General features: G+C 49.9%; 1 protein-coding gene across 1 annotated transcript; it reads left to right on the top strand.

The window, feature by feature from the left end:
* The first annotated feature begins 10,017 nt into the window (after nt 1-10,017).
* C8H1orf216 (chromosome 8 C1orf216 homolog) lies at nt 10,018-14,962 on the top strand. Its single transcript, XM_047793316.1, has 2 exons — nt 10,018-10,210; nt 13,105-14,962. The coding sequence occupies exon 2, from the start codon at nt 13,110-13,112 to the stop codon at nt 13,797-13,799; it is 690 nt and encodes a 229-aa protein (XP_047649272.1). The 5' UTR covers nt 10,018-10,210; nt 13,105-13,109; the 3' UTR covers nt 13,800-14,962.
* Nucleotides 14,963-15,462: the final 500 nt, after the last annotated feature.

Raw genomic sequence — 15,462 nt, 5'->3', positions numbered from 1 at the left:
AAGCCTCACCAAAGCGCCACAGCCGCCAGCCCAGGGGCCCGTGCCAGCACCTGTGGAGGCTAGCTCTCTGCCTGGCCTTGTGAGAGTGGGCAGGGTTGGAGGTCTGCTGGTGTGCCTGGATGGTAGTAAGTTGGGGAAATAGGCATGGCTTTGTGTATGGTAGTGTCACCTTTTGAGACCCAGGTACCAGATCTCCGTCCCTAGTAGTCGAATCATCTTCGTCTGTACTGTCCATATCTTCCCCATCCCCTCTTCCTCTCCTCTCTTCTCTCACCTGAAAGATTTTTCATTTTCAGTTTATTGATCTAGTTCTTCCCTGTGGTGGATACATAATGGGGAAAGGGGAGTTGAAGTAGCTACAGCCTAAGGGTGATCAGAGAAAGCTATGGAGCTGGACACCTGGGTTCTTTTCACTCATTTCAGAAGGAACCACAGTCTAGCATTCTTGATGACTGGTGGGATGGAGGTGAGGGTGCAGAGGCAGCTCCCAGCTCCAGGCTGCAGAATCACAGGGCCCTGTCCAAAGGGTGGAAGGTGCAGAGGCAGGATTTAGAGTGAGTCCTATAGGTTTTTCAGCCCCCATCTCTTTTTCTCAGTGGCTGAAGAATGGAAAAAAGCTGACTGCCCACCCCTCTCTTTGTTTGTCTTATCTAATTTAACTTATGTTATTTATCAAAAAGACAGGTTATTTGGAAAACCAGATGGACCCAGGCAAAAATCATCTGGGTTTTCCAAACATGAAAAATTAGGTTCTGGGGGCCCAGGAGGAAAGGCTTATGAGTGTGTGTGTTGAGGGGGTGGTTAGGAGGGGGTGAGGAGTATTGAGATTACTTTATGTCTCTGTCGTCAGACCTGGAAATTGCTACATAACTTCCAAGCTTCCCCCCTGCCCTCTTTTTCCTTCAAGTTCTTGATGATTGCAATCTAAATGAGAAAACTAAAAGCTTTACGTTGGTGGTTGGGAGTGCTGAAAGGTTTAATTAATTGGCCAAGGATGAGGACATGTCAGGGCTATAGCAGAACAGCAGCTAACAGTTTTCCCTAGCTTTCCTGCCTTCACTTCCTCCCACAGAGCCACTGGGTTAGTGAGAGGTCCCGGGTTACAGAGGCTTCTGGAGCAGAAACCTGATCTACCTCTTGTCCCTTCAATGTTATCATCCCAAAATGATCGCAGCAGTTATGGAAGTTAGACATTAAGGGAAGAACTTACCCTTTCATGACTTTCTTTTCTTTCTTTTTTTTTCTTTCATAAATTTCTGATAAAGACATGGGCAAAGAACACTGGGAGTTAAAGGTTGTCTGTCCATTAAATATCCAGGGAAGGACCTAGCTCTGCAGCTACAACAGGGATTTTTTTTTTTAGGGCTGTACTTGCAGCATATGGAAGTTCCTAGGTTAGGGGTTGAATCGGAGTTACATCTGCTGGCCTATGCCACAGCTGTGGCAGATCTGAGCCATGCCTGAGACCTATGCCACAGCTTGTGTCAGTGCTGGATCCTTTAACCCACTGAGCGAGGCCAGAGATTGAACCTGCATCCTCATGGATACGAGTCAAATTCTTAGCCTGCAGCGCTACAATGGGAACTCCCAGAGCAGGAATTCTTAAAGCTTGTGGTTCTATTACCCCTGGGCAGCATCATTATTAGGAAGGAATTGAAGTGGGTGGCTATGGAAGCCTGACTTTTGGCTGCAACAAAGGAAATGTTCTGGCTGAAAGCATAGAGGGATCCCTTTCTGCATACACACATGCATACTCACAGAACAGAGCCAAGACCCTTTCTGGCCTGAAGAATCTTGGGCAGTAGCAAAAGCACTCGTCCCATCGTGAGTGTAATTTTTTTAAAGTGTCGTTGGACTGTGAAAGCCACTTAATAACTTGCTGTCATCTGTATAATCTGAGTTAATACTAGCTCCACAGTTGCGAGATTAAACCTGAAAAACCTGTAAAGTGTCTGCCTCCAGGCTCAGCAGAGAGTAAACCTCAATGAATGCCTGTTGAATGAATTAACTCATGAACTGGAGCATTAAGTGTCCGTTGACCATTTCCAAAGGTCAGTGTATAGCAGATGGAATAACTGAGGCCGGTGAGCTGTCCTTTTGAGCCTGAAGCCTGAGGCACGACCTAACCCTGCCATTCCTTTAACACATGTTTAACAAGCATCTGTGGTGTGTGGGGTAGACCCCACAATGCACACCCTATCCCCTTTAGTGAAGGTTGCTGGCCCAGCTGCAGATGGCCTTCAGTGAGGGGATGCTGCCTCAGCTGCAGAGAATGACTTACCCCATGCCCGTGCCCCTTTCCAGCACAGCCCACATCCAGTGGTGACAGGATTGTAAAGGCCTAGCCATGTTAGCTCATTTCAGGAAAATTCTAAAGGGCCTATTCTCGTTTCAGAGCTCCCTGAGGGGTCAACCAAGTATACCACAAATCCGTATGCTAATTCAGCTACCCTCCCCTCCCTTCCACAGACGATCCCAAAGGCACTTCTTAGTAAATATCCTGCACCCTAAACTGTCTAAGTCTGCTTCATGGGGAATCCGACTTGTGAGTGTGCTGGTCCTGGAGGCCAAGGCTTTTGGACAGAGACTCCTTTGCAGTTTTCAGCTTTTGTTTCCAGCATTGGAGGTGTCAGTGCTGCCTTTCATGTCCACCAGAGGGCAGCAGCAGCATGGCAACCCGTCCTCCTGAGGCTCAGGGCAGTGGGCTTGCCTCTTTTCCTGTCTCCCTCCAGTTTCCCACCTCCAGTATCAGGCAGGAGCACCTCCCTTAGTGTGCCCACCCTTCTAGGGGAAGAAAACTTTGGGAAACTGTCTAGGCCTTGGTTTTGTCAGTCTCAAAATAGCCATCTCCCACCCCAGTGCCAAGGCCAATCTGTCTTCCTAATGCGGACCCCTTCCCCTCCTCAGCGGGCCACCTCTTTGCCCAGAATCTCCCATGTCTCCACACTCACCATCCACAACAGATTTGTTTTCTGCGTGACAAGGTAATTATGAACTTGGGGCCAGGAGGCCCAGGGGCCAGTCTGAGGATGGTCACTTCCATCTGGTTCTCCCTGTTCGGCTAACATTATTGATTTTTTTAGTTTTATTTATTATGATGCTTTTTCTGTGTGATCCTGCTCTGGTGACATGAGATATGGAGGTGAGAGGGCAAGAGGGGATTTATTCTTGTGACAGTTTAGCTCCTTGAAACCACCTACCCACCTGACATTTTTTGTTTGTTTTGAGTCTCCTGGATTTACCGGATTTGCTTATCTGTCTTCATTCTACCCAAAGTTCTCCCAAAGATTCTTCTAGCAATTGGAGCCAGATGTGCCCAGAGGATGCCATTAACTCCTCAGCAAGCCTTTACTTGCATTCCCCTTACTGGTCAGTTATTTCGAGGAGAGGCTCCCCAACTTGCTGCTTCTTTCTCAGCCCTTCCCCTGCTGCAGTCCTTACACAGACCAAGCTATAAGCCTTTTTTTTTTTTTTTTCTTTTCCCTGCCAGAGTTTCTCTGGCTGAGAAATGGGTGTGAGGAAAACCTAACCAGGAAGCTTTCAGAGCATGAGATTGAGATTGAATGGAGCCTATTCAAACAAAGAGCATATCTGCCTGACCCTCAGGTTACTAGAGGCCTCCCATCCTGTACTCTGCTTCCTTAGAGGGAAGAAGAGGGGCAGGCTTTAGGCAATAAATTGCAAGTGGGAGGGGGGCACTCTGAGCCATGGTGATTGCCTGATTGCCGTGGGAATCAGCTGAGGCCAAGGGCGATTTGTGGGGCCACGTTCCCCCAGCCTGTTTTCTCTGTGTATGCCAGGAGAATGAATAAATCATTGTTCAGGGGCGGGATGCAGCTGCCGGGCTCCTCCCCTCGGCACATGCCCCGACTCCAGGTCCTCCATTGAGGGCTGCTGGAGCAGAGCGGTTTATACACCCAGCTCCCCAAATCCTATTGAGGCAGCCCCCTTCGCACGAGCCACTGGCTCCAAGCCCATTCAGCCTGGCCCTTTGTGCTGGAGGTTAAGTGGTTACATGTGGGGGGCACCCAGAAAGGACCTGTCAGGCCCTGAAAGGCTGTGCTGATACCACTCCCTCCTACTGATGAATGGGTGGGTGGAGGAGAGGTGGGCGGCCAGAGGGTGGGGTAGGGGAGAGGGCCTGGGGATTACGGAGCCCACTTGGAGGCAGCTGCTAGGAAGGGGGTGGAACAGGCACTCCCTTCTCTCATTCCCCCTTCTGATCAGCTTCTCTACCACGCTCCCTCTGTTGTGGGCTCTGGAACCTTGGATTTGGCTTCTCTGAACTCCTGGCGGAAAAGAGGCCATGCACCACTTGGGTGCATTGGGGAGAAAGTCTATACTACCTTTCATGCTTCCAGCTTATCCAAAACACCCCTCGGTTTCTCGTTTTTCCCTTCAGGGAGGATGGGGAGAGGGGTAGAGAAATTCATCTCCTAGGTTCACGTGGAGCAGTGGATTTGGAACTGCCCCACTGAGCTTTAAAAGCTTCCCGGGGGGCAGTTCCCCCGTCATGGCTCAGCAGTAGCCAACCCTGCTGGCCTCACTCAGTGGGTTAAGAGTCAGGGGTTGCCGTGAGCTGTGGTGTAGGTCGCAGATGCAGCTTGGATCCTGCATTGCAATGGCTGTGGTGTAGGCCGGCAGCTGCAGCTCTGATTTGATCCCCTAGCTTGGGAACTTCCATATGCTGTAGGGGCAGCCCTAAAAAGAAAAAAAATGAAGTAAAAAAAAAAAGCTTCCTGGGAAGCCCCATGGGATCTGCTCAGGGTGGAGGGTTCAGGACAGGAGAGATCTCAAACTGGGAATATTCCAAAGATTTTAGTGTAAAAAGATGATTCCAAGGCTTAAAAAAAAAAAGAAAAAGCCTTAAAACTTCAGATTGGATGTATCTCCCCCTCACTTTACAGCTGAGAAAACAGCCACGCTGGGGGCGTAGAGGATGGGCATGTCTTACCTACGGCGATCACACAGCAGTTTCTGGAGCGACTAGAGTGGCACTTTACCTTTAAGAGGTGGTGGAAAAATAGCTGAACAAAACAACTAGGTCACCAGCAGCTGCGAGGTCTTCCTTTCCTGAGATGAGCTAATTCTGGGGAATGGTTTTCTTTCTAATCTGTCCTTAAGGGCTCTCAGGTACATCAAAGTTCCTCCAGGGCTGTGCCCGGCCTTGAGTGCCCAAGAAACAGTGTTCTGAATTTTAATGTTATTTAACAATGTTCAAGACATGTTATTGTTATTTAACCTAGAAAGGTTAAAATGCTTTGCTTTGCACAAGTTCCCAAAGCCATGTGGGAAGTTGACAGACAATATGAGCTCAGAGAAAGAAAAGAAAGCAGGTCGCCGCGTAGCTTGTACCCCAGGACGAGATGCCTGCGCTTTGTTCTGAGGTGGAAGCTTTGGGGGCTTCCTCAGTTGTCTCCCTGCTGTCCACAGGGTGAAGCCCAAGTTCCTTAGAGTGGTGGTCAAGGCCTTTCACAACTTGGCCAATGTTATCCTCCAGCCTCATCTCCCATCTCCACTTCTTCCCAAACTCCAGACACACCAGCCTCCTCCACGTTATCGGAACATGTTCTGAACACACACACCACATCCAGTTTCCTCTGCCTTCTCCTAACTTCTTTCTTTTTCTTTTTTCTTTCTTTCTTTCTTTCTTTCTTTCTTTCTTTCTTTCTTTCTTTCTTTCTTCCTTCCTTCCTTCCTTCCTTCCTTCCTTCCTTCCTTCCTTCCTTCCTTCCTTCCTCCCTCCCTCCCTCCCTCCTTCCTTCCCTTCCCTCCCTCCCTTCCTTCCTTCCTTCTTTCTTTTCTTTCTTTCTGTCTTTTTAGGGCTGCACCCAAGGCATATGGAGGTTCCCAGGCTAGGAGTCTAATCAGAGCTGCAGCTGCCAGCTTACACCACAGCCAAAGCAACGGGGGACCCGTGCCTCGTCTGCGACCTACACCAGAGCTCATGGCAACGCCGGATCCTTAACCCACTGAGCAAGGCCAGGGATCGAACATGTGTCCTCATGGATGCCGGTCAGATTTGTTTCCACTGAGCCACGATGGGCACTCCCTTCTTCTACTTTCTTTTGGTGAACTTCTATTCATCCTTCAAAGCCTGGCTCAGATATCGCCTCTGTGAAGCCTTGCCTTATCCTCTTTTGTGCTCATTACTCTTCCCTTCTAGCTCTGTTACAGGGCCTGTCACATTGTATAGCGCACTTTTTGATATTTCTCTATCCAAACAGAGAGCTCCCCAAGGCCACCACCAATTCGGATTCTGCTCTGAATCCTCAGCACAGTACCTGAGGCAGCCCTTTGCAGCTGTGTGCTAAACATGAATGAATGGATGGGAAGGGGCAAAATCTTTGAGACTGAAACATCTTGACCCTACCTGTCTCTTCCTGGGAGTACTAACATCGAGAAATTATCCAACTATAGAGGAACTCCTATGGCCATCCTATTTCATGGAGTAGAAACTCCTCTCATCTTCCCTTGTCTCCTTGCCTGACACCCCAGGCCCCCAGGGCCTGGATCTGGCTACTCACTGCTAGCCAATCTTGGCTGTGATATCTGTCTGCTTACCAAGATATCGATGCACTGCCCACTGCTAGATCATCATGATGGGCTGGCCTGCTGCAGAACTCTGCTTGGGTTGGTACTGTCCATCTCTGGTGATTTCTGTTCTATCCCCCTGCCAATTAAGTCCTTGCAACCTATGTAGCTGGGTGGACGCAGCCACAAAGAGCCCTTCTTCTGGAATGACTGATTCCCTGGCATCTGGACTGAGGAATCCTCTGGTGACTGAATACCAGACATCTATACAAATGCTTTTCTGTGGCCACAGATGCCCTTGGCTTCCTTGCTCTCTGAAAATCATGGCGTGCCCAGGACCACTGTCTGAGCACTTACTGCATTAGTTATACGGTGCTAGAGTATCCCACATAACGTACCCTTGACTAAGAAAAGAGAGGCTATACCCTGATGCCCTTGGAATTCACTTTATTTACCAGGTATATGTTATTCAGAAATAACCAGTGTTATAGAATAACAGAGTGACCAACTGATGACTCGGCAAGGTCAGGTTACTGCATGCTGAATATAATATAGGCTTTAAATCAACGGTCAATATATAATTCTTTGGGTTTTGTAGCCAGAATACTTGGGAAGAGATCGAGGTGGGTATTGCACATTATGATTGTACCCAATGACATTCTCAAAGAGTTTGCTTCCTGTCTCTGACAGTCTGGGTTCTGCAGTTCAGGAGGTTTTAGCATCTAGGGAGAAATGTCTCTAACTAAGGAACACAAATATGATTCCACTGCATTTTGGGCTCCTCATAATACTACAGGAATAGAAGAAAGGAGGCCACACTGTAGTCTGGACTGGTAATGGCTATCAAGGGGAAAGAGAATTGCTACTACTTAATGAGGGCCGAGAGGTGTGCAAGTGGGACCCAGGGGACTGCTTTGTGCTCTTGTATTAATCATGATTCTGGAGTTCCTGTCGTACCTCAGTGGAAATGAATCTGATTAGCATTTGTCAGGACGCAGGTTTGATCCTTGGCCTTGCTCAGTGGGTTAAGGGTCTGGCTTTGCCCCAAACTGTGGTGTAGTTTGCAGACGTGGCTCGGATCTGGCATTGCTGTGGCTGTGGTGTAGGTTGGTGGCTACAGCTCCGATTCAACCTCTAGCCTGGGGACCTCCATATGCTATGGATTGGCCCTAAAAAGACCAAAATAAATAAATAAATAAATAATAAATAAATAAAATTTCAGGATTCTGTTGTTTTACAGTGAAAGAAATTCCACTCAAATTAGGCTTGGCAAAATAAGAGGCTTATTGCAAGGAATACAAGGGCTTCAGGAAACAGGAACAGGACTATCACCAGGCCTTCTATCTTTCTGTGTCTGTATGTCAACACTAATTTCTCCTTCTACAGACTGACTTCTGCTTGTCAGGGAATGTGATTGCTACAGCCCTGGGCTCACATCTTCCCTGTTTGTCTTCCTTTCATTTTATTTCAGAAAGTCCTAGAGAAGGAGTCTGACTCACCTAGAGCAGGAGTCCTGTTTCTGGACTCATCAGGCTCCCATTTGACCCATCTAGTTAGAGCTGGGAGAGACGGGGCTGGAAGGAGAGGCAGGAGGAGCTGTCTAGGGCCCACCAAACAATCAAACAATGTTGTGGCTGTGTGACATGGGGAGATCGGCATTACTGTAGACTGCCAAAGCTCAGAGACTTCACAAGTGAGGATTTGGGTCACTTCCTAGGGAAGACAACTCCAGCTGGAGGTAAGGGGAACTTAGAGTGATTAAGGGGAAAGGGAGGCTAGTTAGGCCTCAGGACCTGATGTAGAAATGGGACAGAGGTCTCTGCATGTGTATACATTTTTTTGGTTTTTGCTCTTTTTTTTCAGAGATACACCCACGGCATATGGAAGTTCCCAGGCTAGGGATTGAATCAGAGCTGCAGCTGCCAGCCTACGCCACAGCCATAGCAGGTGGGCATCCAAGCCGCATCTTCGACTTACACCACAGCTCATGGCTGGATCCTTAACCCACTGAGTGAGGCAAACCCACATCCAAACCCACATCCTCATGGATACTAGTCAGATTTGTTTCTTCTATGCCACAATGGGAACTCCCTCCGCATATATATTTTTAGCTGGGGGAGTACCCAAAGCTTGAGTTACTTCTTCCTTTTCCGTTTTATTTCCTTTTCTCTCTTAAAATAGTTGTCCTAATCATAAAATGATTTTTCTCTTCCACTTCCTTTATTTTGTTTACAGGATGTGTTGGTGTGATTTAATTTGCCATTTAATCTCTGTTGCAGAGTGGGAAGTTAGAATTAAGCTGGGAATGGAAGAGGATGCCTCATCATAGAGATCAGACTCAAATTCTCTTAAAAAAAAAAGCAAAAGAAAGGAGGGGGAAAGACAATGGTATTTTTTAATGTATTACGACTCAAAAATGAATCCATATTAGTTTAGTTGAGGGTTTTTGTTGTTGTTGTTGTTTGTCTTTTTTAGGGCCGCACCCATGGCTTATGGAGGTTCCCAGGCTAGGGGTCCAACTGGAGCTGTAGCTGCCGGTCTACACCATAGCCACAACAACGCTGGATCCTAGCCATGTCTGTGACCTACACCATGGCCTGCCAGAACCTTAACCCACTGAGCGAGGCCAGGGATCGAACCGTAGTCCTCATGGACACTAGTCAGGTTCGTTAACTGCTGAGCCACAACAGGAACTCCTAGTTGTGCTTGTTTTTAATTGGCAGGGGGAGGGGGGAGCATGGGGAAGTTATAGCCAATTGCTTGGTTTGCCTAGTAAAGGTGAGGGTGTAGAAGGGATCTTCTGGAAGATCCTATGACCTGAAGGCTAAATTTGTCCCATACTTTTTTCTGGGGCTGCCTCTCCTTAACAACAGCCAGTGCTTTTCGGTTTTATCAATAGAGTCAGCAATTACTCTGTTCATTAAATGACTTTAATCAGATAAGCACAAAAGAAACATATAACTTTAAATGGTGATAGCTGCTATTAAGAAAAGCAACAAAACACCCTGGAGGATAACATAAAAAGGGGGAACTAATCTGATCTGGGAGGTTAGAGGTTTTTCTGAGAAGAGATCGGAAATATGAGATGGGGGAGAGAATTTTCGGCAGAGAGAACAGTGTGGCAGAAGGGGCGTGAAGCCCAGCTGCAGAGACGAGGGCACAGGCTGAAGCCGCAGAGGTGAAGCAGGATGCTCAGAGCCCCAGGGCTGCTGCCCTAAGGATTTAGCCTGCAATGCGGAAGCCATTGAATGGTTTTAGGCAGGAAGGTGGAGACATGATCAGATTTTCATTCTGAAAATGTCACTGAATGTGCAGTGAGGCAAACCGATCGGAGGGATCCTGTGAATGCAGTTATGAAATAAAACAGAATCTGCAAGGGCTGGGTCAAAGGTGCCGAAGGCTCAGGAGGCGGTTCCAGCGCTCCGGCCCTCGCGCGGCTCCGCGGAAAACCGAACCGGCCCACGTGGGCCTGGCCGCCCCGCCCCGCCGCGCTGACGCCGCGCAACTCCGCAGTCCGGGCCTGGGTGGGAGCGCGGCACGAAAACCCGCACCCACGCCCCTGCCCGCGTGGACACCCAGGCCAAGGGATTCCCCCCGCCCCCACGACCCCGACGGAAGAGTTCCCGCCGCGGGCCTTCGGAAGAGAGCTAGCTGGGCGGGCCGGCGCCTCCAGGCCGTGAGTGGGGGCCCGGAGCGGGAGGGTTTGGACCCCTGCCGCAGGGGGCGGGGGTCGCAGCCTCGGCCCAGCTGCCTCTTTGGGGGAGATTAAGGAAGGGCCGTCAGTATCCTCGGTCTCCCGGGGTAGTCTCCTTCCCCCACCCCCTCAAGGCTAGGCAGGAAGGGGGGCTGCCTCCTCCCACCCTTACAGAGCGCCCCACCTCAGCAAATTGCTAATTAGCTTGGAGAGAAACCTGATCCTGGGCTGTCTCCATTCCCATTTTACCGTCTCTGAGAACCCCGCGATTCTTAGTACCACCTCCACTCATCCCAGCTTCCCTCACGGCCCCCGCCCAAGTTTAGAAAAAAAAAAACATTGGGCCAGGAAGATCTCCAAGCCCTCTGCTTAACAGGATGGAGTGTGTAGGTTACAAAGGTACTGTCCCTAAACCATTGCTCCTAGGACCTCTTCCCATTACTGAATGTGGGAAGGGTCCCTGCTCCCTCCACTTACACTATCCCTCACTCTTACTGAACCCCCACTTTTTCAAATCCTAGTAATATATGGTCAACAGAAAGCGCTCGTCAAGTAAACACTAATTTTGGGAGAGGTCGGTTGTTGGGGAGGAAGAATAATGGGGCATGCCTTCTTTCCAGGGCCTCAGGATGGAGCAAGCTAGAGGCAGGGGCACCAGGATTGTGCTAGACATGGAGGCTTCAAAGGGCCGGGTCAGGGGAGAGAGGCTTGTTAGTGGGGGAGGGGGTTCCTCTCTGAGCAGAGGGGCGAACCTAGGCATCAGCTGTAGTCTCTGCTACTGTTGTTGGGGTCTTCCTGAGCATAGATATCCCACTGCAGTCCCCCTCCCCCATTCACACACTCACTCGGCAAGGATCGACTGTACCTGGTTAGTGCCAGGCTCCATACTGGCTCCTGAATATGATGGAAGATATATAGAGGAATTCTATCTCTAGTCACAGAGCCAGAAGTGGAAGCTGCTATTGTAAGACAGATAAAAAAGCAAAACCCCAAAAACTTGAATAGACATTTACTGACCATCAAGAAACAAACATGGGAATTCCCGTCATGGCTCAGTGGTTAACGAATCTGACTAGGAACCATGAGGTCGTGGATTTGATCCCTGGCCTTGCTCAGTGGGTTAAGGATCCGGCGTTGCCGTGAGCTGTGGTGTAGGTTGCAGACGCAGCTCGGATCCCGCGTTGCTGTGGCTCTGGCATAGGCCTGCAGCTACAGCTCCAATTCGACCCCTAGCCTGGGAACCTCCATATGCCACAGGAGCAGCCCAAGAAATGGCAAAAAGACAGAAAAAAAAAAAGAAAGAAAAGAAACAAGCATGGGTAAGACAGCATGTACCCAGGGCAGTGGGGATTCAGAGGAAGGCACAGTTAGCTGTGTTAGTGTCTATTGGGCAGTGGGGAGAATATCCAGATGGCTTAGAGAGGTGGGGCTATTAGAGCTGAGTTTTGAGGTACAAAAAGGAATTGTCTGGATGGCAAAGGGAGGAGTTTGGAGGGAAGGGGAGAGGAAGGGTAGTGTAGGCCAAGGGAATTGTGTAAAGAGAATAATGGTGTGTCCTGAGATCTCTGAGCAGTTTGGGGTGGTGGGAGGGGCAGAGTGGCAAGAAGCAATTCTGGAGCGGTGAGCAGGGGCCAGATGAAGCACGGCCTTGTAGGCCATAAGGGGTTTAGCCAGAGTTTGTGGGGGGGAGCCCTGACAAATTTACTTTTTTTTTTTTTTTTTGCTTTTTAGCGCCGCACCCTGCCATATGGAGGTTTCCAGGCTAGGGGTCAAATCTGAGCTACAGCTGCCAGCCACAGCCACAGCCACAGCCACACAGGATCTGAGCAGCATCTGTGACCTACACCACAGCTCACGGCAACGCTGGATCCTTAACCCACTGAGTGAGGCCAAGGATCGAACCTGCAACCTCATGGTTACTAGTTAGATTTGTTTCCACTGTGCCACATGGGAACTCCCAAAGTTACATTTTTTTTTTTTTGTCGTTGTTGTTGTTGCTATTTCTTGGGCCGCACCTGCGGCATATGGAGGTTCCCAGGCCAGGGGTCGAATCGGAGCTGTAGCCACCGGCCTACGCCAGAGCCACAGCAACGCGGGATCCGAGCCACATCTGCAACGCCGGATCGTTAACCCACTGAGCAAGGGCAGGGATCGAACCCGCAACCTCATGGTTCCTAGTCGGATTCGTTAACCATTGCGCCACAACGGGAACTCCCCAAAGTTACATTTTTAACTAGAGGCAGAGAGATCAGCGAAAAGGCCACAACAGTCAGTAATCCAGAAACAGCCCTAACCAAGTGAAAGCGAGGGGAGATGTATGTACAGACGCACGTTCTCTTTCTCTTTCCCTCTCTGTGTCTCTCTGAGGTTTTTAAGAGAAAGAATTGTCTGAATTTGATGGCTAGTGAGGAGGGAATGAAGCAAGTGAGGGGTCCAGGCTGTTCTTGATTCTTGGCTACAGTGACGGACTGGAGAGTGGGGCCGTCTTGCTGCGGAACGGGGAGAGCTGGTCTGGACATGGGGAACTTGAGGACCCCAGGCTTGGTTGCAGAATTTGGTAGCAGTCGGGTCTGGGCTGGAGACAGATCTGAGTGCCCCAACACATGGTTGTCCTTGAAGCTACAGCAGAGCATGAGGTCATTTGGGAAGAAGTGCATTAAGAGAAGACAAGCTGCCTCCCAGGGCTAAGGGAAAACCCTGTGAGGAGACGGAAAATCGGCAGTCAGAGAGGGAGGAGGAAGACTGCAAAAGAAGGTGTTACCAGAGTGGAGGGAAAGGGGCTGAGAAGGAGAAGCCTTGTCCTGTGGCCAGGTTGTCTCAACCTCAGCAACCCACACCATCCTGCTTTGACTACATTCTTCTGCTTCCCTTTACAGACCAGATGTTTGCCGTCCAGCCAGGGGTTGCTGAGGGGGCTCAGTTCCTGGGGGGCCCGCCTCCTGCAGTATGTCCGCCCGAGCTTCAAGCAGACAGTAACTCCAACTTCATGGCGAGTGCCAAGGATGCCAATGAGAATTGGCACGAGATGCCAGGCCAAGTGGAGCCCAAAGTGATGAGGAGCTCCTCCAGGTTGCCCTCTGACAACCAGGGCTTCCAGGTTCCTGGACTCCCTGAAGGGGAGGTCCGATGCCCACCGGAGGGGGCAGAGATCCCCAGAGCTGGGCCTGAGAAGATGGGCGGTGCCGGCACAGTCTGCTCCCCGCTAGAGGACAATGGCTATGCCAGCAGCTCCCTGAGCATTGACAGCTCTAGCTGCAGTCCTGAGCCTGCCTGTGGGACCCCACTGGGCCCTGGCCCTCCAGATCCCCTTCTGCCCTCGGTGGCCCAGGCTGTGCAGCAGCTGCAGGCTCAAGAGCGCTACAAAGAGCAGGAGAAGGAGAAGCACCATGTGCATTTGGTGATGTACCGTCGCCTGGCCCTGCTCCAGTGGATCCGGGGCCTGCAGCACCAGTTGGTTGACCAGCAGACCCGTCTGCAGGAGAGCTTCGACACCATTCTAGACAACAGGAAGGAGCTTATCCGCTGTCTCCATCAGAGGGCAGCACCATCCAGGCCCCAGGACCAGGGCTAAGGGGGTTCCTGTATAGGGGTGCAAGAGTATATGTATATATTTGCAGGCATGTGTGTAATTGTGCACAAGCAAGTACGGGTTATTTGCTGGCATGAGTGCCGGAAGCATAAACAAGTGTGTCAGTGCTAACATTTAGGCAGATGTGCCCAGAGATGTGTGAATCAGCACCTGGGCCTCAGCGCGTGTGCTGTATGGACACACAAGCTAACTTTTGTGCAGGCCTACGCGTGAGTATGTACATATGTGTATGTATAGTATGTATGTGAGAGGGAGTAAATTTGTATGCCTGTGTGGAAGGGTACCCCCACAGTGTGTGAATATGTGCATGAGTGAAGATATATATACAAAAGATGTGTGTTTACATATGAGTGAGTTCGAGTATACAGATTTGTGGTGGGTGTTTGTGAGTGAGCCCTTGTGTGCGCAGGCCTATGTGTAGGGGTCCATGTGTAAAAGGTGCAGGCATGGGAGAACTATATTCGGAACGTGTATTTTCAGGCTGACTCACAAGTAGGTGTGCAAATATATGTTCATTGCATATGTAGGATGTCCATCCACGCCCTGTGTTACCCATGGCCTACAGTAGCCTTTTTTCTCCGCAGGGTCCTAATGCTCCCTTTGGAGAGGGCTAGCCTGCTCTGATTTATCCCAAGGCTGTGGCTGATCCATTCTCTTGGGATTGCTCAGGCCACCTCTCCTTATCCCTCCCCTTTACTTCCCCCAGGCCTTGCTCTGCTAAGGCTATTGTCCCTGATGGTGGATATGCTGAGGGAAGTTAGGTGGCTGCTCTGGCCTGCCATGGCTTTTTGGCTGCAGTTTTGTCAGGGCAGTTGGTAGGAACTTGATGTCAGGGAAGGGAGCTGGGATGGTTGACTGAGGCCATGGCAGGGATGGGGGCAGGATCAGAGAAGCTAGGGCACTGTCCCTTTTGAACTCGGTCTTGGGGCACACGGGAGATGGGGATGAGGGAGATGACAATGGCAGAACCCTGTGAAGACCAGGAGAATGGGAATTCTAAAATACCAGTTCCAAACAAATCGTACCTCACCACTGCAAAGGAACTGTTGCAAACCATGCCGACATAAGCGTCTGATGAAAAGGAATCTGTGTTAATATAATGTCATATGTCAATTATACTTCAATAAAAGAAAAAAGAAAAGGAATGTGTGCTTTCTAAGCTTGCAAGGAATGGATAGATGTTCCAAGGCTGTTGGGGAAAATCTTACTTCCCTCTCTGTGCCTCTACTTGCTGTGTCTCTCTGGCTTTAGCAACACTGGATGTCAAATTCATTTGGTCCATTTCCCTGAAATCAGACTGCCTTGGCTGGCAGGAGCCACAGTTCAGCTTTGGTGGACAATGAGCAGTGTTAGCCCAGCCACTGGAAGCTCTTAGGATGCTGGGCCATACCCTCTTCTGTCATTGCATGGCCCTCTAAACAGGGTTGAGAGGCTCTAGCAGAGGCTCCATGAGATGGAGAGCAGGTGAATTTTGGGGAGAACCAAGGACTAAGGTAGTTGAGCTCCCTGCTTTGCTTTTGGGAGCCAAGAGGATGCAAGATCCTGATGGGTAAGTAGTGACATGGAAGTCACTGACACTGCCTCTGGCCCTCTGTCTCCCTATCTGCAACACGTGTGGGTGGGTAGGTGAAAGGTATAGGGAATG

Source organism: Phacochoerus africanus, chromosome 8 (assembly GCF_016906955.1).
Source record: "Phacochoerus africanus isolate WHEZ1 chromosome 8, ROS_Pafr_v1, whole genome shotgun sequence".
NCBI lineage: Eukaryota > Metazoa > Chordata > Mammalia > Artiodactyla > Suidae > Phacochoerus > Phacochoerus africanus.
This window is presented reverse-complemented; position numbering and strand designations above follow the sequence as displayed.